Source organism: Biomphalaria glabrata, chromosome 5 (assembly GCF_947242115.1).
Source record: "Biomphalaria glabrata chromosome 5, xgBioGlab47.1, whole genome shotgun sequence".
Taxonomy (NCBI): domain Eukaryota; kingdom Metazoa; phylum Mollusca; class Gastropoda; family Planorbidae; genus Biomphalaria; species Biomphalaria glabrata.
Genome location: NC_074715.1, coordinates 53321450 through 53346722, shown reverse-complemented (window position 1 = coordinate 53346722; position 25273 = coordinate 53321450). Strand labels below are relative to the sequence as shown.

The 25273-nt window shown below is 38.8% G+C and overlaps 1 protein-coding gene across 5 annotated transcripts in view; it reads right to left on the bottom strand.

The window, feature by feature from the left end:
• Positions 1 to 25273, bottom strand: part of LOC106058078 (multiple epidermal growth factor-like domains protein 11) — a 122823-nt gene that overhangs the window by 25439 nt on the left and 72111 nt on the right. For 3 of the 5 annotated variants that reach the window (XM_056028992.1, XM_056028993.1, XM_056028990.1), the window contains exons 2-8: positions 15625 to 15694; positions 13530 to 13634; positions 11530 to 11697; positions 8933 to 9121; positions 7521 to 7703; positions 5013 to 5219; positions 2036 to 2158 (exon numbers count right to left, since the gene is read on the bottom strand). In XM_056028992.1, the coding sequence (XP_055884967.1) occupies positions 2036 to 2158; positions 5013 to 5219; positions 7521 to 7703; positions 8933 to 9121; positions 11530 to 11697; positions 13530 to 13634; positions 15625 to 15670 (1021 nt within the window). In that variant the 5' untranslated portion in view covers positions 15671 to 15694. Of the gene's footprint in view, positions 1 to 2035; positions 2159 to 5012; positions 5220 to 7520; positions 7704 to 8932; positions 9122 to 11529; positions 11698 to 13529; positions 13635 to 15624; positions 15695 to 17857; positions 17963 to 25273 lie in introns of those variants that run through there. The other 2 variants (XM_056028991.1, XM_056028994.1) reach the window with 2 other exon arrangements.

Below are 25273 nucleotides of genomic sequence, written 5' to 3'. Positions count from 1 at the left end.
CGCGCTGTGAAAACTGGCGCACAAATTGCTGAGGAAAAGAGAACAGCGCTGGCAGAAGAAAAACGCCAGATAAGAAAAGCAAGGCAAACGACACTAGCTCCAGCTGGAATAACCTGCCAAGTGTGTGGCCGAACATTCCGGGCTCACATAGGTCTCACCAGCCACATGAGGAGGCATAAAACCCCAGTGCAGAGCCCTCAGCCCACTGGATGACAAAGTGGTCATCATCGAACCACTATGGATGAACTATAGAGCTAAGTGGACCCAGAGGCAACCGAAGATCCCAAAATTAAAAATCCTAGGTTACTATACTATTACTCTAAAATACACACTTATAATTACTCTAATATACACAAATCTGAGAATTCTTCGATTATCTACATCGAAATTAGTTACTGGCTTACTGGGCAATGATATATAGTAGTATACTCGTTGTTTGAGTAGCAAAAGGTCACTCGTGTAGGTATGTTCTACAGCTCAGCCTCCTAATTGCGATTTATCTCCAAGTAAGCAAACTCGGTACCCATGTAGAGGTGTGGCTTTTAGGCCTGCCCCATAATTGAGATTTTTCTCTAAGTAAACAAACTCAAGCCTGGTCATCCGTGTAGAGGTGTGGCTTGAAGTCCAGCCCCCTTATTTAACTGTACTACCAAGTAAATAAAATCAGTTCCCTCAGTGTACACATGTTGACATTACAACCATCCGGACTTAAATGAACTGAATATGAACTTAATATGAACTTAATATGAACTGAATGTTATGGACAACACAAAAGGGGTGGGGAGTTGTTCATCCCTAACTCTGGAGATATACCCGCACAGCTAGACAGATGTCTGGTCAGCGTGACTTTGTTAACTAACCCACTTAAAGGTTACATATGTGCCTGCTATGTATGTAATGCGCATTTATAATGTAAAGATGCACATCTATATATATTAACACGCCTTGTCTTTGTAGTAAAAGGTGCTTGGTGCATGTTCATATATTTTTAAGCGCATTATTTTGTTCAAAATATACGATTTAATACATTCCATAAAAGACATTAACGGAACCACGCCCACTTTATATATATATTACTAGAAATGTAGTTATAATATGGCCGAATTTAGCCAAATATGACCAAATATGACCAGAGCCAGTGCTACTATCCAGTGCATATCTTCCCCCTTATATTCCTGATCGAGAGGCCAAGTACGCTTGAACTTGGCTTAGCTTGGCTACCTAGAAGGGGGCTCGAGGTCCGACTCGGGCAGAGTTGTGTTTACTGAGCGCCTAAAGGCAGCACGGAAAACCAACTCCTAGATACCACCTCCCCCCCCCCCCCACTGGTCCACAAATGAGATAGGACCAAAAGCGCTCTGAGCATGCTATAAGCATGAAAGTAGCGCTATATAAAAGCTATAATAATAATAATAATGAATGACAAAACCTTATTATAGTTGCCTTTGTAACCAGAAAAAGTAACGAGTCGAAGTAACCTTCCAGACCTTATTGGAGCTGATCTTGTGAAGCTTGCATAACGAGAGTGTCATGTGGCCATCACAATGACCAAATGACACTTCTCCTCCAGGAAAAACCCTTTAAAGTTCCTTTGACTCAGGGCCGGTCCTACAGATTGCGGGGCCCTATGTAAAACGGATTGCGCGGGGAGGGAAATTACAATTTTGTCTATTTTTCAGAAGATTTTAATAATTTCAGAAGATTTTCATTACTTTTTCGTATATTTGCAATTTCAGGAGATTTCCAGGAGCTCCTGGAAAATTAGAAGGCCGCCGTAACCCTTTAATAATAAGTTAAAATGGTTTAATTTAATAATTTACACCTAGCGCAGGCCTGTAAAAGTGCGGGGCCCACTGCGGCCGCATAGGTTGCAGTGGCCTAAGACTGGCCCTGCTTTGACTCATGGATCTCCAAAAACAATTCCGAAAGTCAAAACCAAGGTCTTCACAAGGGTTCGAACTCGATCCCCTCCGTTCAGTAGCCCCATTGATTTACCACTTGTACCCCCACACCCTAGTTAGAGAAGGAAACAAACGTTTTCTCATCACAGGATAGTCTTGTGTCGTCACGTAACACGTGCCGTCTATTCCATTTGTCTTGTTCACACAGTTAAATGACACGGCATCACAGGCTAGCCCATAATAACCTTCGAGACAGTCTATAAAAAATATTCAAAAAAGGATTACCTTATATAATGTAAACAACCAAAATATAATAATACTTAAAAAAAAAAGTAACAGACTATAATCATAATTTATATGTATTTTCGATATCAACAAAATATTAAATTACCAATGATTAATCTAACAAATGGTTAATTTTTTTAAATGATTCATGTTCTGAATTCATGAACAATAAATAATTGTTTAAACATGATACTAGAAAATGTGTGGGAGAAATTATGAAATAGCGTTTACACAATGAAAAAGGGCCAGTACTCGTTCCCTTAGCTAGCAGACGACTTTATCTTTATTACTTCCGGTTTGTATAAACTTAATCACGTCATACCAATGGCTTGACTATTAGCACGAAGAAAATAAATGTTATGGGACCACCTGCTACAGCACCACCCTCCATCCTCATAGACGATAACAAGCTGGACGCCGTAAATGAATTCTGCTATCTGGGATCCACAAATAAAGATGACCTGTCTCTAGAAGAGGAGATAAAAAAACGCATATGGAAGGCTGCCTCGACCTTCGCTAGACTCAGGCCAAGAGTTTGGGAAAACCATAAGCTAACTAAGGTGACCAAAATGGAAGTCTACAAGCCATGCGTTATGAGTACACTGCTGTATGGCAGTGAATCATGGACCACTCCATTTGAGATGTCACCGTAGGATCTTAAAAGCCCCATAGAAAGAAAAAGTGTGCAATACTGAGATCCTTGCGCGATCAGGTATTCCCAGCATCTTTACAGCCCTCAGACAACGCCGCTTGCGCTGGCTTGGACATGTTCGCCGGATGGAGGACAAGCGCATCCCAAAAGTCATCCTCTATGGACAACTCGCGACTGGCACAAGAAAAACTGGTCGCCCCCAACTCCGTTACATAGATGTAATAAAACGTGACCTCAAATCAGTGAACATCAATACTGACAATTGGGAAGACATAGCTCTAGACCGCACCAGATGGAGAGAGACAGTGACCAAGAAAGCTATAGACAGTGAAAGTACATGGGTCTCAGCTCGGGAAAAAAAACGTACAATCTGAAAAATGGCCAGAACCTCTACCATCGAAGCAAAAGCCACCTTAACCTACGCTACTTGAGGAAGTGTGCTTTGAGATGAACCATAGTCGTTCTACGACTGGAGGAGGCCAATGAATGACCAATAACTACTCTCGTATTCATAACAATAATGAATTATCTCCCTTTGACCATTTCTCAATGTTACAGAAATAAAACAAATAACAAGGCACACAAGCCATACGAGGATATAATTCATATCTCTATTTACATACTTAGATTACTTTACATTTTCCAATTTCTCCCCATTGGTGTTGTTTCGTTCTCTCTTTTATATTTTATGCATGAAGTATTCTACCATTCAAACTAAAGCAATCCTGTTTAAGTGTAAGTTACCATTACTATTTATAGAAAACTACAAATTATAGAAATATCTAAACCTGCCGATGCTATTACTAATAACTTAATAATTAAACTAATTTCATTCAATCTCTCCAATGGCGTATAAAAGTTCCATAAACAGATACTTTAACAGACATATAATCATATTTACTGATGGCTATACTGTAACAGACATATAATCATATTTACCGATGGCTATACTTTAACAGACATATAATCATATTTACTGATGGCTATACTTTAACAGACATATAATCATATTTACCGATGGCTATACTTTAACAGACATATAATCATATTTACTGATGGCTATACTTTAACAGACATATAATCATATTTACTGATGGCTATACTTCAACAGGCATATAATCATATTTACTGATGGCTATACTTCAACAGGCATATAATCATATTTACTGATGGCTATACTTTAACAGACATATAATCATATTTACCGATGGCTATACTTTAACAGACATATAATCATATTTACTGATGGCTATACTTCAACAGACATATACTCATATTTACCGATGGCTATACTTCAACAGACATATAATCATATTTACTGATGGCTATACTTCAACAGACATATAATCATATTTACCGATGGCTATACTTTTACAGACATATAATCATATTTACAGATGGCTATACTTTAAAAGACATATAATCATATTTACTGATGGCTATACTTTAATAGACATATCATCATATTTACCGATGGCTATACTTTAAAAGACATATAATCATATTTACTGATGGCTATACTTTAACAGACATATAATCATATTTACCGATGGCTATACTTTAACAGACATATCATCATATTTACTGATGGCTATACTTTAACAGACATATCATCATATTTACTGATGGCTATACTTTAACAGACATATAATCATATTTACTGATGGCTATACTTTAACAGACATATAATCATATTTACTGATGGCTACACTTTAACAGACATATCATCATATTTACTGATGGCTATACTATAACAGACATATCATCATATTTACTGATGGCTATACTTTAACAGACATATAATCATATTTACCGATGGCTATACTTTAACAGACATATAATCATATTTACTGATGGCTATACTTTAACAGTCATATAATCATATTTACTGGTGGCTATACTTTAACAGACATATCATCATATTTACTGATGGCTATACTCTAACAGACATATCATCATATTTACCGATGGCTATACTTTAACAGACATATAATCATATTTACTGATGGCTATACTTTAACAGACATATCATCATATTTACTGATGGCTATACTTTAACAGACATATCATCATATTTACTGATGGCCACATAAATGGATACTCTAGTGACCGAAACCCTTATTAATACCAGGATTTATTAAACAGACAGTCAATTGATGGTAATTGTGACTTACCTCCAAATATTTCCAATTCACAGAAACTTATAGCCGAACTTATATTATATCTGGTCAACATGTATGTGTGTGCTGGGATAGTATCATCCAAAATAATATCATACACAGTCATAATTTTCCCCTTAAAATTTGCGATTGTGTGTGAAGGCCTCATCTCGCGGCCTGTCTGGTCAAGGAATCTTAGAATCATTTGGTTGAAAACACCATCTGAAGAAAAACATTTCAAAGTGTCTAAATTAGGTCTTTCAAATATCAGAAAATTTAGTTACTCTAAAGAAAAGCAAACAAAAAAAAATCTATGACCATATTACGATTCTTCAGGGAACAATACCAGGAAAAAGAAGAAGAGGCAGACAGAAAAAGCGATGGGAAGACAATATAAAAGAATGGATGGGCCTGCCATTGAAATATGTTCGAAGGCAGAAGACAGATAGGAATGGAGAAAGACGGTCGACGAATCTTGCATGGTGCCCCAACGGTCCAACAGACTAAAGGATAGATAGAAAATATAACATCCATTAAAAAGCTTGTACTATAGTTCTTTGCTTTGTTAAATTTATTGGGACCTGCGTATTTTACGCGCAGTGAAGGCAGAACATTTGTTCACCACGGTCTGTTTAATTTTTTAACTCTTTTTATTCTCCCACATTGATTAATTAATTAATTAATTAGATCAGGGGTTCTCAACCTGTGGGTCGCGACCCCTTTGGGGGTCGATTGACGATTTCCCAGGGGTCGCCTAAAGCCATAGAAAATATGGATTGTTTTTGTCTATTCTTCTATTGTTGTATGTGTGTGTGTGTGTGTGAGGTGGGGTCGCGTCAGATTGGGGGATTGTAAAAGGGGGTCGCTGAGCATAAAAGGTTGAGAACCGCTGAATTAGATGGATGATAAAAGTGGTCATCAGCGAACAACGATGGAAGAGCTTCTGCGCATGACTTCAGTAAGAGCTTTCCTTTGGGTCTCAAATGTGTGTCTCGCTGCTTTGTTGAGACCTGTCTCGATATATATGGTAAATGGTCATTAAAATAATATAATAATAATAATGGCAAAGGGTTATCCTACGGATGGGGGCCTCTCGGTGGAGAGTCCAGCTTGTACGCGCAAACTGTTTGCGACGTGCTTGAAATATGTCCATTTGATCCTGTCTGTCTGTCTCTCTCGACCAGTTCTTTTAAGTATGTATCACATAATGGGGAGTTAACTAAATTTTGAGATATTGTAAAGACAGGAGTGATTCCCCTTAAGAAGTTCATAAAAGTACTTTATAAGTGTATTTAGTTGCCACTTGCTACTGAGTCATCACTTTGACCACTGGATCTGTCTTGTAAACTGTATATATATATATATTTATTTTTTTTGCAATTTATTGGTTGTGTGTCTAGGGGTAATCGGAAAAGTGTGCCCTGCTCTTGAGATATTTGGGCTAAATATATATTAAATCATTATTGTATTTTATAGGTTGTGATTAATTAGTAGATTTAGCCTCAAATGATTTCCAGGCAGTATATTTCAACTCTGATGTTATGCATCCTGGGATACTCTCAAACGTGACGTACTTTTGTAGCCTTGTCTCTGATGAATTCAAATATGTTTTGAAATAATTAGATAGGCTTTCCCGAACGGATGATTATAATGAAGCTTATAGGTTTCCCTGAAGGTCATATAGTTCGACAAGACTTTACTTTTGCTAAAAGTGTCTGTCTTAGTCTGTCTTAGTCTGTCTTAGTCTGTCTTAGTCTGTCTTAGTCTGTCTTAGTCTGTCTTAGTCTGAAGCCTGTGATGGATTTAAATGTGTTTTGAATCAAAAAAAGGCTTTCCCGAACGGATGGCTATAAAAGGGTTTCCTTCATTATTATTATAGCTTTTATATAGCGCTACTTTCAAGCTTATAGCATGCTCAGAGCGCTTTGTTCCAATCTCATTAGTGGACCAGTGGGAGGGGAGGGGGTATCTAGGAGTTGGTTTTCCGTGCTGCCTTTAGGCGCTCAGTAAACGCAACTCTGCCCGAGTCGGGTGTCAAACCTCGAGCCCCCTTCTAGGTAGCCAAGACATGCCAAATTCAAGCCTCTCCACCACCCTTTAAATGCTTTTTCCTTGAAGCTTTTAGTTCATCAAGACCTTATTTAGGCTTAAAATGGCTGTTTTGGCCTGAAGCCTGGCCAGAAGTGGTCGTGTGTCGACCTAAGGCCTGTGAACTTTGAAGTTTCTGGAAAAACTATAAGCATCATAAAAATTACAACAGAACATTTTGAGCAAACGAAGACTATCTAATACGTTACTTGAGGCTGTGTGAATAGAAGACTATCTAATACGTTACTTCAGGCTATGTGACTAGAAGACTATCTAATACGTTACTTCAGGCTATGTGACTAGAAGACTATCTAATACGTTACTCGAGGCTATGTGAATAGAAGACTATCTAATACGTTACTTGACGCTATGCGAATAGAAGACTATCTAATACGTTACTTGAGGCTGTGACTAGAAGACTATCTAATACATTACTTGAGGCTGTGTGAACCTTCAGTCTTTGCGTGAACACGTTGAACGGTATCTGGACCGAAAAGAAAGGATAACCTTCAACAGATTTTAGAGTATAACACGTCGTATAGTCCCCATCGATCACCTTAGCTGCTAATCTACTGACGGGGCTCGATTTAAATTCTCTATCCTTGGCAAGGTTACGGCCTGCACAAAAAAAAAGCACAAGTAAAAAAAACTAATTAGCAAATTACAAGAGATACTTTTAAAACACAACAAACAACAGATCTTTGAATCAACTACACAATGCATATTGAGAGTACATCTTCTCTTATCTTATAAAATACAGGCGTTATCTCAAATAAGGACTGGACTTTTACAGATATATCTCAATAATGTAAGAATTATTTCCCTTTTACGGAAGTCAGCAATTTAGTTATATACCACTGTTTAATAAACTAATTTATTTTGATTGAAACAATGAATAAAGAAGAACTATGGATATAGAATTACACGTTATATCAACCACACAAAGGGCCGGTCCTAACAATTGCAGAGCCTTATGCGAAATGAATTGCGCGGGGCCCATTCTGGATAGGGATAAGGATGATAAAATAAAATATTATTTTAAATCTGTCTAGATTTAGATCTATATAAAAATAGATCTAGCATTTATATTATAATTGTTGATTAATATTTCTAGATCTAAATATGTAAATAAAAAATATCTTTTTTGATTTTTTAACAGATCGAAGTAGACTTAGATCTATATTAATAGGTTCCATTTTAGTGATTATAAAAATAAGTAAAAATGTTTGTTTGTAAAATGTTTTACATGTTTCGGATGTTCCTTCAGAGTTGAAGATAGTTTACTTCCTAGTCCAAACCTCCCGCAGGACGACGGGGGATGGAAGCGGGCTGGGTTTGAACCCTCGACCGTCGATAAATCCGAACGACAGTCCAGCGCACAAACCGCACGACCAGGCAGCCATCCAGGAACTTCCCGTTTGGGATTAAAATTTGCCCTTTTTATACTACTATTATCACATTTGTATTAAATGAAAACTGACAGTGCCGTTTTGTTTTAACCTTATCTCGCGTAAGATTAGCATTTTCCTTATTCAATGACACCCAAAAATAACAATTTTGTCTATTTTTAGGATATTTTTATGTGTTTTCAGGATATTTTAATACTTCCAGGAGTTTCAAGGATGTCTTTTGCATATTTTTGCAATTTCAAGAGATTTCCGCCACTGACTCCCGGGGCAATCAGGACGCCCCGGAAACCCTGTTGTAAATTTTAAGGGTATAACTTATCAACTAGAATAAGCGCGGGAACTATGAAGGTGTGGGGCCCACTGCGGCCGGACAGTTTGCAGTGGCCTAGGCCGGCCCCTGACCACACATACTGATGCGCCAATATATTTGATACTGACCTCCGCTAATATAGAATTCACAAATGTATTCTAGGCATGAACCTTCCAAAGTTATCCTTGACGTTAGGTATTTTTTGGAGCAAAGTATTATTGCCGTCTTGCTATCCACCTCTCGTATCTGCATGCCGTCACAATTCGCCTCATCGTTATTCACCAGGAATTGTAGGTGAAGGTCGTATTTCTTGTGGGCTGAAGGGGTGAAAATAGTACATTCACATTTGAAAGGTGGCTAGCCTGTGGTTTTCTACGTTTTTTGCTGCTTCGCGAAAATGTGTCCATCGCGTTGGAGTTGCGTGTTTTTGACTCAATTAAAAAAAAAAAAAAAAAGTTTCGATCTATCGATTCTTTTTCTAACATGATAAAACTAACATATAATCAAACAAACAAAATATTTAAATTTAAAAAATTAAATAATTAAAAAAAGCTTATCCAAGTGAAATAAACCCTAAATCTATGCGGGGGTAGCGTCGTCGACAATAAACAGTAATGGACCTCCTTCACCAATCGTAAACAAACAACATTTAGCCACGTGGTGCTCTAACTCTTCTATATAATTTACGATCTCATGTTTAATTCATGATGGTTGTCACGTGACAGTTTTTTTTCCCCGTTGTTTTATCAATGAGATCACGTGACTAAATGTTGTTTGTTTACGATTGGTGAATGAGGTCCATTGGGAAACTTCAACATAATACGCTTGAAACATTGGGACAAAATTGTGCACAAAACATAAACAAGGGAAATAGTTCCATGTGGCCATTCAGCCATATATCTCAATAAGTAGCATTTACTCCCCTTTTTTATAACAAAAGTAATTAAAATCCAATCATTCATTAATTAATCAGTTAATTTCTTTTAAATTGTTTCATATATAGTTTAAGGTGTAATAAATAATTGTGCCAGGTTATAATTACACTGGAGAATTAATGGGGCAAAATAAAAAGACAGCGTGTCAGAAATGGTAGCAGACAGACAAACTGACGGAGTGAGTTGATGACAACATTGTAAAAATCAGCTTCAGGTTAGGGCTTTAACATCTTAATATCACATACAAGATACAAGACCTCCTATTGTCACACAGAAGATACAAGACATCTTATTACCACACAGACAATACAAGACATCTTATTATCACACAGACAATGCAAGACATCTTATTATCACACAGACAATACAAGACAGTGTCACATAGAAGATACAATACATCTTATTATCACATAGAAGATACAAGACTTCTTGCGGTCAGAACAAGGAAACAGATAATGTCAAGATCATCTATTACTTTATGATATCATCCAACGGCCAACCGCCTTCATCTACTGAAAGGCGTCTATTTAAAAAAATGGGTAAACTTAGTGGCGCCCTCAAAATCCCCTACTTCCAAATGTCACCCTTCATCGATATTCAAACCCAAACCCCTCGATTCAGAAACCAAGCGGGACTCAGTCTGGGTAGGATGAATAAGCCAAAATACAGTCTACAGTGCTGTAGTCCTCCAGTCACCGCTATATGCACCAGAGTCCTGGACCCTATATTCCCTATGTATACCCTAAATTAAGATTTTGTATTTGAATATACAATTGTCTCCCTTACTCAATCACTTCTAGTGTTTGTTACTATTAATAGTGAATAGTTGTAAAAAATGGTGTATTTTATGAAAAAACTGCTTGCATAGTAGATTTTAAAATTAGAGTGTTTTCACTTCAGGAAAACAAAACAAATAGCCGTTGCATCAGAACTTTGAATTGCCTGAAATCTCCTGATGTCGGATTTTTATCTTCTTGTCTAGTTGACATCTGAACCGAACGGACGGATTGACAAACCACACACAATCTAATAGCGTCTTTCCCGTTTCGGGGGCTACAAAAATTTAGCGAAATTAGTTAATTAACTATTGGTAATAGATTACTCTAATTGGTTTCTCAAACAAAGGAAAGAAATATTTCTCGACTGAAGTAGTGGTATACGCTAAATAAGTCTCCTTTCCAAGGGAAATAAATAGTACTTGAATGTAGTGGCGGTGTAAATTGAATTAGTCCCTTTTCCAAAAGGAAAGAAATAGTACTTCACTGCAATGGTGATCAAAGCTGAATTAGTCCTATTTATAGGTTGTCGTTTGAGGCTTATAAGAATGATCCAAAACTAATTTATACACTTAATATAAGCTTTGTCTTTTAAATTAATTAAATTTATTGTTATTTTGCTTGTATTTATGATTTTGCCAAGAAATACAAAAGCAAACAATATGATCAAGAGAGTTTGTTATTTTAAGTCCTAATGAAGTCTTCATTGCTAGATGTAGGAAAGATGACTAAGTCATTAAGTTCCGATATAGTAGACCAGGGGTTCTCAACCTATGGGTCGCCACCCCCTTGGGGGTCGATTGGCGATTTGCCAGGGGTCTCTGAGACCATCGAAACTATGGATTGTTATTGTCTTCTAGTGCTGTATCTGTGTGTCGGGGATGGGGGAGGGGGGGGGTCGCCGCAGAATGGGGGATTATAAAAAGGGGGTCGCCGAGCATAAAAGGTTGAGAACCGCTGCAGTAGACAGTAAGACAAGAAATTGCATGACCTATGACCTAAGCAAGTACAAACCGTAAGACAGTGGTAAATCCTTGAACACAATTTCTGCAAAGCTGAAAATGTGTTGGTCATCAAAATCGAACATGAGCTGGCTGAAGGAGCCGTCGCTGCAGGTCTGGCTGTCGTGGTCTGTAGCAAACTTTAAATTTCTGTTGGCGTGCATATCAGCCGCCTCATTAACTACAACCCGAAAAAAAAAATGGTTACTAAAACAGAAAGCATCAGGTATCAGGTATGTTACTTTACACTTCAATGGCTCCCCCTGTCTCGAGAAAGTCAGTTCAGGCGTCGAATGAATTAACCGAAAAAAAAAATGGTTACTAAAACAGAAAGCATCAGATGTCAGGTATGTTACTTTACACTTCAATGGCTCCCCCTGTCTCGAGGAAGTCAGTTCAGGCGGTCGAATGAATTAACCGAAAAAAAAATGGTTACTAAAACAGAAAGCATCAGATGTCAGGTATGTTACTTTACACTTCAATGGCTCCCCCTGTCTCGAGAAAGTCAGTTCAGGCGGTCGAATGAATTAACCGAAAAAAAAATGGTTACTAAAACAGAAAGCATCAGATGTCAGGTATGTTACTCTACACTTCAATGGCTCCCCCTGTCTCGAGAAAGTCAGTTCAGGCGGTCGAATGAATTAACCGAAAAAAAAATGGTTACTAAAACAGAAAGCATGAGATGTCAGGTATGTTACTTTACACTTCAATGGCTTCCCCCTGTCTCGAGAAAGTCAGTTCAGGCGGTCGAATGAATTAACCGAAAAAAAAACACGTTACTAAGATAGAAAGCATCAGGCGTCAGGTATGTTACTTTACACTTCAATGGCTTCCCCCTGTCTCGAGAAAGTCAGTTCATGCGGTCGAATGAATTAACCGAAAAAAAAAACATGTTACTAAGGTAGAAAGCATCAGGCGTCAGGTATGTTACTTTACACTTAAATAAATAGTAATTCCCTTGAACCTCTTGCCCTGCAATAAAATGCATCAATGTTGACTGTCAGGGGCAGGTAAGATGAACGTGAATATGTTACTTCTTTGTTGATATTTCGGTATACAAGAGTTACATCCCTTTGTTTATATCCCCCCCATATAGGTCTGCGAACGGGCTGGTATTAAATGTGTTAGATTTTCCTTATATTGACTAGCAGTTACTTTAAGGCTAACTAGAGAGAACACGTATAGGGTTAGTTTGAGACTTAAAGATAAGATAAGATAAGATAACTTTTATTTATCCAATCAAATGGAAATTCAGTTTCACTACAATTGACAACCTCAGCGTGTCATAGTGACTTTATTTATATGTGGATATATATATATATATATATATATATATATATATATATATATATATATATATATATATATATATATATATATATATATATGTTCTGTGATGACTTTTTCTATGGTAGCTATTTAATTTTAGCTTCCACTTACTCTGCCTGCGACGCCTATTTTGCATTTCCTGGAGGTATCATGTCTTCAACCAGGACGTTATGAAACGGGCCAATATGCACAGCATCTATGAGGACTACGCTGGCTCGGTCATGTCACTCGCATGCCAGATGGACGAATCCCTAAAGACATCTTAGGCGGTGAGGGAGTCGGACCCCCCAGGGCCGCCCAAGACTTAACTACAGAGATGTCTGCGAGACATGAGATCCAGGGGAATCGAGCAAAGTATGTGGCAGGAGATAGTCCAAGACCGGACAGCATAGAGACGGGCTGTGCATGCTGGTCTACCTCCATATAGGTTGGCGTCTGCTGATATGGTGCTTCTCGGATTACATCATGATATGCCGTTTGCTAATTTCTACACATTTTACATATTCGTTTATTTAGATACAGGAAAGGTTTTTAATTCATTGCATATTTTTCGGTCTTAATTTTTTTTTCTATTTCATTTGGGAGCCACCCTATTCACCTCGCATAGGGCTTCCAATCTCCTAAAGTCGACCCTGGTTGTATTAAGTATATTCGTTTCAACTAAAGATAATGAATGTTACTTACGGTATTGACAATGATACCCAAAGTACGGTTTCCTACAGGGTGCACCGCGTCGACATACGCCTTGCAAACAATCATGTAACTCACAATTACACTGGGAACTATATCCTGGGCAAGAAACATGTCCATTAGTACAATACATAGAGTGCATATGGAAATGCGGTGGCTGAGAAGTAAAGGAATTGGGGCGTCCGAACCGGGGGTCCCGAGTTCGAATCATGGTGTGAAAAATGGGAATTTTATTTTGGGGGGCTCTTTGAGTCCGCCCAGCTCTGACAATAGTTGGGGAAAAAGTAAAGGTGGTTGGTCATTGTGCTAGTGCTAGACACATGACTCCATCGGGGGCCGGGGTTCGAATCCTGGTGAAGACTGGGATTTTTAATTTCGGGATCTTCGGTCGCCTCTGAGTCTACCCAGCTCTAATGGGTACCTGACTTTCGTTAGGGAACAGTAAAGGCGGTTGGTCGTTGTGCTGGCCACATGACACCCTTGTTAACCGTAGGCCACAGAAACAGATGACATTTACATCATCCGCCCTATAGACAACAATGAAAGGGGAACTTTACTTTACTCATAGAGTACATATACTATAACTACTATACATAGAGTAGATCGGTTCAGAAGTACTAAACCTATACATATACTCTATAACAAATATTCCATAACTACTAGACATCGATTAGATATTGTTCATAAGTACTAAACTTATATTGTTTTATATCGAATAAGTGCAATTCTTCATTAATCTTTGTACTCGACGACAAGCCTTATTATTATTATACAAAGAATAGATATGGTTCAAAAGTACTTAGCCATTGAGTACAAAAGTTCTTTACATTGAGTAAATATAGGCCAAAAGTGCTTATATAGATTTTTTTGTCAAATTTTTCTTTTATGTATTGCTTAGTTTAATAAGTTCTTCATAATAACTACTACATTTACACACACAAAAAAAAACAAAAAAAAAAATTAATGGAAATAATCTATTTAATATGCATATAAGTGGAACATAATTTAAAACAACATTTAATCAGTAGTTTTTCATATTATCGCGTGAACTGCAGCCACATTAGAAATCACATAATTGTTTAAAGTATCAACTTCATCACTTTTTGGAGCAAAATAATTAATTACCGATAATTAATTGACTTATTGGTTTCTTTAATTTATTGATTCATGGTGCAAAGTTTGAACTTGATACTAGAATGAGTGCGGGAAAAATAACATGTACACACGTTTTACCAGACAGACAGGCAGAGTGAGTAGATATAAGCTGTGTAAAATAATGTAAATTCAATTCTGTTGTACATTTATGTATGTTATTAAAGTGATTCCTAGTTCCAGAATAAAAGTTTTATATTTATTTTTTAAAAATTTCTTTCCTAGGCTGCAGCTCCATTCGTAGACTAAATGCATGACGCGTTCGACGTAATCATCTTTTTTTGAAGTTACGTCTGTATTATATAAGATAAGATATGATAAAATAAGATCTACTTATCTAGATCTAGACTGTCTAGAGCTACCTTATTCTAGATCTTTAGATTCTGTAATTACATCCGTAGTAACTCATATTTCCGGCATCACGATTTTATTTGAGAGTTCTGACATTGTCTACAGGGGGAATCCCTATACTATTATAAACACCAGAAACGCATTGTCTGATAAACACAATCTCATCGTAACATCAAGACACATATATATATATAGTTCGTCCATCGTGGTTCGATGATAACCTCAATGGTTCGGATAACGACATAAGAAGCAACTCATCGGTCAATTGGCCTTTATTGGCATATAGTTAGGCAGATAGTTAGGCAGATAGTTAGGCCGATAGTTAGGCAGATAGTTAGGCCGATAGTTAGTAGGCAGATAGTTAGTAGGCAGATAGTTAGGCAGATAGTTAGGCAGATAGTTAGGCAGATAGTTAGGTAGATAGTTAGGCAGATAGTTAGTAGGCAGATAGTTAGGCAGATAGTTAGGCCGATAGTTAGTAGGCAGATAGTTAGGCCGATAGTTAGGCCGATAGTTAGTAGGCAGATAGTTAGGCAGATAGTTAGGCAGATATTTAGGCAGATTGTTAGGCAGCTGGCTCACTTACCTATGGAATACAAACTCAGTGCAAGAATCCAAACATACCAATCCATTTATCGTCTGCAAATCTAGAGAATCTAGAGACAAAAAAAAAAGAACACACAAAGTTTATTCTGATCCAGATTATTCTAGAATCTTTTATTATCACATTCTAGTTTTCTTATATTAAGTTATTAACTATATAATAAAAAAAAATAATTTAAAATAAGATAGGTCTGTACCATAACTAAACAGATAGGTATCAGTACCTCGCTGAACAACTCTGATGAAACGTTTGGTGCCATAGTGAACAAGACAGAGGAACAGATGGCTACCATGTCAAGAGGTATTAACAATCCGTTACTCAACGGAGACGCTGTTGATGGTAGCTCTGTCTGTGGTTGCGATAGCGAGCCTTGCATGATTGGCTCTCATGACAAGAAGCGATGGGTCATATTTGCGTGAACTAGCAGTACTGTCCCTTGCCTATCGACAGCCGTTGACCCGTTGACCTGTGTGATACCCACGTGCACCACAGACATATCTTCCAGACACACTTGAAGATTATGCAGTGTTTGACAACCTGGTCTCCTGGGGGCTTACGGTGCATCGAGAAAGCCTGCTGGAGAAAAGTGTAAGACCAATGGACTTGATGACCAATGCCATGACATCAAGTGCTTCGCTACTTGCCCACGAGGCTGCGATCAGTGGCGACTGAGAGAAAGGCCAGAAAACCTAAACGGCTTCCTCTCAACCAAAGCAAGACCAACTGGTGCAGGAGGAAGCGACACACACAGGTTGCAATGCAGATGGCCCCATTGAGGTGGCAATACAAGCCCACTACCGCTCCCACCGATAGACCCCCACCTGCGTCGATGAACCTCCAACGCCCATGTCGTGAGGTAGATTTTGTCCGGGGCGGACAAATCTAAGAAGGGGGCAATGTTGTAACTCCAGTGGCGGACTGAAAGGGTTAATGTGTGTGCGGCCTACTGATAGACACGACTCAGGCCAATCACACAGGTCAACGGGTCAACGGCTGTCGATAGACAAGGGACAGTACTCCTAATAACCGCAAGTATGACCTGTGTTGTGGTCATGTGATCAAAAGCCTTCACAGTCGAGAGACAGTGTGTTAAAAAAGACAGTTGAGTCCAGGACAGCAAACAGTAAGGACTTGTGGTACCTTTGAGTCCTCGAGAATGTAGCTGTACGAGCTAGAGAGACTAGTAATGTTTAGTTAGGCAGTTCTGTTAAGTACAAGAAAGCATTTGAATTAGAAGTAGCCAATTGTGTTGAATTGGCTGTCGATGTATTTGTAATTAAACCGCCACTTTGTTACTTGAAGCTCTTGTTGTCAAGTTCTTGTGTTAGATGTGATGTTATGTTGTTAAGTAGTGTTTGCAGAAGGCCTGATTGAGAAGATCGTAACAATATATATATATATATATATATATATATATATTGGCCTCCTTCAGTCGTAGAACGACTATGGTTCATCTCGAACCAGCGAAATGAAAGTCTGGTCATTGTCTATGGTCGGAACGATGCCGCCCACACAGCAGTTCCCCCCTCTCCCTGCATCTGATGTGACCAAAGGCACGGAATATCCGATACAGTTTGGGATTAGTAGCGCCGCAGGCTTTGCAAGGCTGCTGCACAGTGTGCGGCAATCTGCGTAACGGTCACCAGCTTCTGATTTTTCCTCAGGATTGTCTCCCGAAGCCTTTCCCTAGTTTGGGTATAGCCGCAAGGCATCAGAGGTTTAGATTCATTCTCCTAAATGGGTAGCCAAGCAAGGCTAATTAGCCCCTCTTGCTCGAAGCTTACTGGTTTAGGCGCCAGTTGCTCGCACATTCCTCATTCCATACGCTAGGACAAATTTGTACAAATACTCCTTCTACTCTACAAATACTCCTTCTTGCCCTAGTGATATTAGAGCATGGAATGGGTTGACTGAGCTAGCCAGGAAAACCTTGGTGACTTGGCAGAATTTAAGCCATTGGTTAGACTGCATGACTAGATGCATGACGCGTTCGACGTAATCATCTTTTTTTGAAGTTACGTCTGTATTTTATAAGAAAAGATAAGATATGTCATATGATAAGATGATGATAAGATCTACTTAAGTTATTTAGAATCTAGATCTAGACTGTCTAGTCTAGACAATAGAGCTACCTTATTCTAGATCTTGATTTAGATTCTAGATTAATATAACGAAATGGTACAACAAATATAGTCGCTATGAGAACTGACATTACCTTTAAAGTTGTCGAAAGTAGTTTATGAAAAACCTTAAGACGACAGAAATATTTCAGCCTATGTAGTTGCTTTCAAAGTTAGTTGTTCCATGTTTTGTGTAGAAGTTCATAGGTTTCACTTCCGTATTAGAAAAGTTGTTGATTGTGAGCACACTAGACAGAGAAATATATAGGTCTGTCTCTTAGACAATCTCAAGGACTCTTTCTCTTATCTTTCTCTTATCTTTCACACGTTTCGTATGTTCCTTCAGGTTTGAAGAGAATTACATCCTAGCCCAAACATCCCGCAGGACAACGTGCAGTGTTCGCGCTCAGGACCATCTACACCAGCGGTTCTCAACCTTTTATTCTCGGCGACCCTTTTTACAGCCTCCCACTCTGCCGCGACCCCCTACCCCCGACACTCACATACAGCAATAGAAGAGTAAACAAATGCAATCCATATTTTCGATGGTCTTAGGCGACCCCTGGCAAATCGTCAATCGACCCCTAAAAGGGTCGCGACCCACAGGTTGAGAACCCCTGATTTACACAGTGGCGTAGCTAATTGGATGCTGGGGATTCAAACTTTGAAAATCTACCCTGGCCACCACGTCAGAGGGGCCCCAAATGAGTGTCCAAATTTTTACATTAAATATTAAGCCAATGCCAAGTTATCTTGCTATTCATATTGCTATGTAAATGAGTGAATTGAAAAACAGCTTTCAATGAAGGTTGATATCTTTGATTCCGAAGATTAAGGATTAGTGCAGTGTTCCACTTGACAAGCCAAATCCACTTACGACCTGAATATTTTGTCACATCTAATACAGATAAAACCGTTGCCTGCGTTGGTCTAGTTAAGTTTTCTTTTCGCGTCTGCGCATGTCACCGGCAAGGGCTTGTCTTTGGGTCTTAAATGTGTGTCCAGCAGGCTTCGTAAGAGCTCTACTACTGTCTCTTTTAGAGTTCATCTGCTTCCGGTTACTTTCCTATGTCAGTGATTGCAAAATATCGCATTTGTTGGTCGGTCGTTGGATTGTAGTCCTAATAGTTAGAACAACTAGTGGTGGTTAAAAGGTTTATCACTTGGCTTCCGAACCTGGGGTCATGGGTTCGAATCTCGGTGAAAACTGGGATTTTCAATCTCGCGAATTTAGGGCGCCCCTGAATCCAGCCAACTCTAATTGGTACCTTGGGATAAGTAAAGGCGGTTGGTCGTTGTGCTGACCACATGACACCCTGCTCGTTAACCGTTGGTCAAATAAACGACCTTAACATCATCTGCCAAATAGAACGCACGGTCTGAAAGGAGAACTTTAATACTACTTCTAGCTAGTACAACTAAACCGATGTAGGCGTTTTATAGTTTCAATGAAAACGAAACTTGACAAAAGTTGAACAAACATCTCTTATAAACAGAAACTCAAGAAGAACTTTAACAACGAAGATTGAACTTGAGGTATAATATAAATCTAGAAATAATAATATAAACTATTTTAAAATAAAAAAAAAATTATAACGGCAATGTCTTTGATTCCGAAGATTAAGGATGAATGAAGGATTTCACATAACTATGCAAACCCAGCTGCGGCTTGCATATTTTCCCTCTTCTCGTGCCGGCAAAGCCGTTGTCCGGTCTATTTGAAGTTTTCTTTTTTAAATCTCAAATTAAAGATGACCTCGATAAACTATACTATGTCAAGGACACTGAATTACACTTTACTGTTTCCAGTAAGGAGAAGCGTTGGCTGAGTGGTAAAGCAATTACTTCCGAACCGGAAGTCCTGTTTCAAAACATGGTGAAGACTGGAATTTTAAATTTTGGTATCTTTTGGCGCCTCTGAGTCCACCCAGCCTTAATGGGTACCTGACGTTACTTGTAGAATGGTAAAGGCGGTTGTTCGCTGTGCTTGCCAAATGACACCTAATGGTGAGCCATAGAAAGAGATGACCCTTACAACATAGATTGCAAAGTCTGCTAGAGAACTAATTGCTAACTACACAAAAACGAGCTGCAATGTTAACAATATCTCAAGTCGAAGTTGAGCGGTAAAGAGCTTGGTTTCTGAATAGGGGTCCCGGGTTCGAATGCTGGTGAAGACTGGGATTTTTCATTTCAAGATCTTTAGGCGCCTATGAGTCCCCCACAGCTCTAATGGGTACCTGACATTAGTTGGGGAAAAGTTAAGGCGGTTGACTGTTATGCTGTCAACCTGACCTTTACATCATCTGCCCGATAGGGGAACTTTAGTTTCATTGCGTATGTAAACTCCTTTAGTGATATTGTTGATATTAAATATATTTGGATGGCTGCCTGGTCGTGCGGTTTGCGCGCTGGACTGTCGTTCGGATTTATCGACGGTCGAGGGTTCAAACCCTGCCCGCTCCTATCCCCCGTCGTCCTGCGGGAGGTTTGGACTAGGAAGTAACTATCTTTAACTCTGAAGGAACATCCGAAACATGTAAAACATTTTACACTTTTATATTTGTGTCACGTCATGAGAATGTGCTATTTCCTTAATTCTTTCTCTCCTAACTGACGATACCAACGTTAATTCCACCAGAATGTGGTAAATAATTACGGAGATTAAGAGTTAAAACCTTTTTTCTGTTGTTTCTCTTAGTTTCATACGTTGCACGCTGTTACAGCTTTCCTATTATATAACTCTATCTACTTATAACTCGATAGAAACTACCCTAGGTCTCGATACGTCTCTAGGTGTCCCTGGTTCAGCCGTAGTTAACGAAATAAAACAATGAAACCACTAGATCAAACACATAAACTTTAATCAGCTTTACTGCATATCACACACGCTGGTCTCTGTCTGACAACAAAACGCACTTCCAGTCATTCGCGCAGGTTGTAAAAATAGATTATACATACATACATACATTCATCCGTGACATCTCGCCCCACCTAAAATTATAATCAATTTCAATACAAAATCAATACATAAAAAAACACGATTATAAAACAAGTATAAAACATTAAAACACAATACAACAAAAATGTTAATTCGATAGACACACAAAGGCAAGATACCCAAGGATGCCTAAGGATGCGCACATTTTGAGATTTTTAAGAACTAGGGAGTTTAATGTGGAAAAGGCTCCAGAGATGTTATTTCATTCTCTAGCCTGGCGTAAACTGCACAACATTGACCGAAATCTTAGAAGGCTACAAGCTTCCTGAAGTGCTAGAGAGATATTATCCAGGAGGCTGGCACTACTGTGACAAAGATGGTCGCCCATTGTATATCATTAAACTTGGGCAGATGGATGTGAAAGGGCTCATGAGATCTGTTGGGGAAGAAGCTATTCTTAGACATGTTTTGTCTATTAATGAAGAAGGCCTACGAAGAGCGGAAGAAGCCACTCAAAAGAAGGGGGGGGGATATCCAGTTAGTGCCTGCACCTTCATTGTTGACTTAGAAGGGCTTAGTATGAGGCAGTTGTGGCGCCCAAGTATTCGTGCTCTACTGAGCATCATTGAGACAGTTCAGGCTAACTATCCAGAGACTATGGGCAGACTTCTCATTGTTCGTGCTTCGAGGGTGTTTCCTGTGTTGTGGACACTTGTCAGTCCATTCATAGATGAAAACACACTTCCGGTCATTCGCGCAGATTGTAAAAATAGATTATACATACACACACACATTCATCCGTGACACACGCCAACTTTTAAATGAAGTCAACTAAATGTTTCTTCTCACATTCAAATAATGTATTTATTACTTGTAATTGAACCTACATTTTTGCTTTCGTGACCAAGTGCATTTCATTGAGATTTACAAATGAACAAAAAAAAATTTCTTCAACGGTTATAGGAAAATAACGTTCTCATTTTACAGATTTTGCTATTCGATAGTTTTCAATCTAATTCGGAAGGTAGGCTGCCTGGTCGTGCGATATGTGCACTGGACTGTCATTCGACGGCCATGGGTTCATACCCTGCCCGCTGCCATCCCTCAATAGTCTTACGGGAGGTTTAGACTAGGAAGTAGATTATCTTTTTAGAACATCCTAAACCTTTTACAAACATAAACACTGACTGAAAACCATAAAATAGAAAAACAATTGAAATGATCATAAACACAATTATGTCCTTGGCGGCATGTTCATATTTTTACGTATTTCTGAATCTTCTGGCTAAATGTGTTAGTAAGCACACAAATAAAAACACTGCAAAGAAATTGAAGACTCAACTTTCAGCTTTATATAACTTTATTGAATAATAACTATAACAATTCGTCACTGTAACATGTAGCGTATACGTCTTACATCGACTGTATTGACTGTAACGGCTCAAGTCCACTCTCTTCTACTGTCTCGCACAGTAGACAACAGTAACGACGACTGTACTGACTCTTTTCACATCCATTCTCTGGTTTATATACAGTCCCTAATCGCTTGTCCATTGTTGCAAAAACACTGCTAGTATCCTCTGGAACAACACGTGAGGAAACATCACATCCTGTCGTTTATACATGTCGATTCCAGAGAACACCTGCTGCAGTGTCATCTCGCCGAGGTCACACGTAGTGACCTCTAACTGTCACTGTTCATTTGTAACACTGCTCCCTCCGTAGATCAGTTCGTCCCCTGGAACAACACGTGAGGCCACGTCACATCCTGTCTTTGTTTACACACATAGATTCCAGAGAACACTCGGTGCTGTGTCATCTCGCCGGGGTCACACATAGTGACCTCTACCTGTCACTGTTCATTCGTAACAACATATTAAAAAATGTTAATCATATTAAAATAATTAAATGAACAGAAATCATCATAAAATTAACACCAATATATTGGCCCCTCCCTTGTTCTATTATGTCAAAGCATCAGTACACAAAGAGGCGGTGATTTGTTTATCTGAAGTACAAGATCATTGATAGATAACACATTACGCATTATCAATAAATCTGGTTTAAGTTCAATCGTGGAGGGGGGGGGGCGCTCTTAAGGTCACGTGACGTCTTCCATGTTGCAAGCTCTATTCTAGAAGAGTCTTTAGAGTGCCCGCATATGTGCCGATGACACTGAGGAGTCAGGTGGGCTATCTAGTTAAAAGAAACAGCAACAAAAATTTGGTAATTGTTATATACATAAGTTGGTCATCTGCCTACAACAAGAACAGCATTAAACAATACTAGTCGACCGGCGGCGTAGCATACGCCGCTATTTTGCAGGGACGGCCATATGCCACAGCAACCTATCCGACAGCAGTGGGCATCCACACTTTCATAGGACCGGCACTAATTCTAAGTAATTAATTCAATACTTCCGTATGACAGAGTTTTCTACGCGGCTTATCCCATTGCAGCAGTGAACTATAAATTAATTCTTTGAACTGCTCACACTATCTTATCTTATCTTATATGATACAGACGTTACTTAAAAAAAATGATTACGTCCTACGTGTCATGCATTTAGTCATGCATATTAATTAACCAATGACCTAAATTCTGCCAAGTCACTGGTTTTCCTGGCTAGCTCAGGCAACCCATTCCATGCTCTAACAGCGCTAGGGAAGACGGAGCATTTGTATAAATTTGTCCTAGCATATGGGACGAGGAATGTACTTTTATCTTTGTGCCTTTCTCAGTGTTTTATTAAATTTTGTTATAATCATTTATAACACATGTTTTAACACATTTATATTCTTGGCGGCATCTTCATATATACTGTTTATCATATTAAAATAATTAAATGAACAAAAACATCATAAAATTAACACAAATCTTATCTTATATAATACAGACGTTACTTCAAAAAAGAAGATGATTACGTCCTACGCGTCATGCATTTAGTCATGCATATTAACCAATGACTTAAATTCTGCCAAGTCACTGGTTTTCCTGGCTAGCTCAGGCAACCCATTCCATGCTCTAATAGCACTAGGGAAGAAGGAGTATTTGTACAAATTTGTCCTAGCATATGGGACGAGGAATATATGGGTTCTCCTTCTACATGATCAGCAGCATTGGTCATATAAAACACAATGTAGCCGTTTTTATGACGCAAATCGTGTATTTCTCTTGGTAGCAATTCTTTGCATATTTGTTTATAACAAAGCATTTCTCTGTGCATTTGTTTTTTTTTTAAGAGAACAAAAATAAAATGTTCTTACAAAGCCAACAATGATCCAGATTATTCTAGTCTAGATTATATTATTACACAACTATTAATATTATGGTCTAGCTCTATTTCTTGATCTGCTATATTTACAATAAATAGATCTAGAGATAGAATAGTCTAGTTTTTATTTAAATTGAATATTAATTTTGAAATATTGTTAAATAATGTAGTTAGTATGAAAATTGTTTATAACTTGAATATTTACAAAAGCAGCTCTGGTCTAAGTAAAACTTCAAAGCATGAGAAATATTTTTGTTTATGAATAAATGTGTATATTTTTCACTTCCGTTTTAGACAAGTTTTTGTTGGTGAGCTTTCTAGACTTAGAAATATATAGGTTAGTCATGAACTAATTTATTTCAAACTGTTTTACGTATTGTTTTACTTTAAATAATGTGATGTTACTCTTACTGGACTTTAAATAGTTTCTGGTAGTGACTCCCGCCGGAGTGCCTAAGAGGTTACGAGAGTATTGTCATTGCATTGTGCGGGGATGAAAAAGAGCTCCCGCAGCGATCTTTCAACGTCCATGCGCCGTCCCGCAAGAGACCGTTGCGTAAATGGCGTGTCCCGCACGGTTAGCCTGGTAGGTTAAAGAAACATGGGGTCCCAGTGGTGCGGCCTTCAGCCGCGTCTCTAGCCCGCGAGTCCGGAGTGTCCGTGTCGACTGGAAGTGAACGCAAAATTGAACTCTAAGTTTAACCCCGAGTCTCACTCAGACAGGGTGGCGGGAAGGAGAAACTCGCCGCTCACTTCAGGCCAGTAGAAGGGAGCTCTTGTTCGCTTTTGCTGGCCTTAGAGTTCCAAGTGCGATACACAACTCTACAAGACAATTTCAGATGGTAGTGACAATTGAGAAACTGTAACGAAGTCCGTGATGCATAGAGAAATTTTATTTGAGATGTTTCAGGATTGGTGATTTTAGCAACCTAGCTCTCTCAGGGCGGGATATGGCAGGGGCCAGGTTCAAACAAGAGAAGTTTTCGAGAACACATCTCACGACCACATGGTCATTCATGCATACATTGAAGACGCAATGACCAGCAGTATAGCTAACGTCAAGTTGCATTAGTTCAATATATAATACTAGCCGGATTTGAGCCGCGGCTTTCAGGCCTTAGTTTAGGTATTGCTTCACTTGCAAAGTCGTTTCAGTTTTATGTCCTTCTTCAGCGCCTGTCTTCAATAAGGGCCTTCTTTTTGGGTGTCAGAGGCGTGTCCCGAAGCCTTTGTGAGAGCTCTGCAACTGCCTCTTTCCTCTATGCCACTGGCGGATCCAGGGGGGGGGGCGCCGGC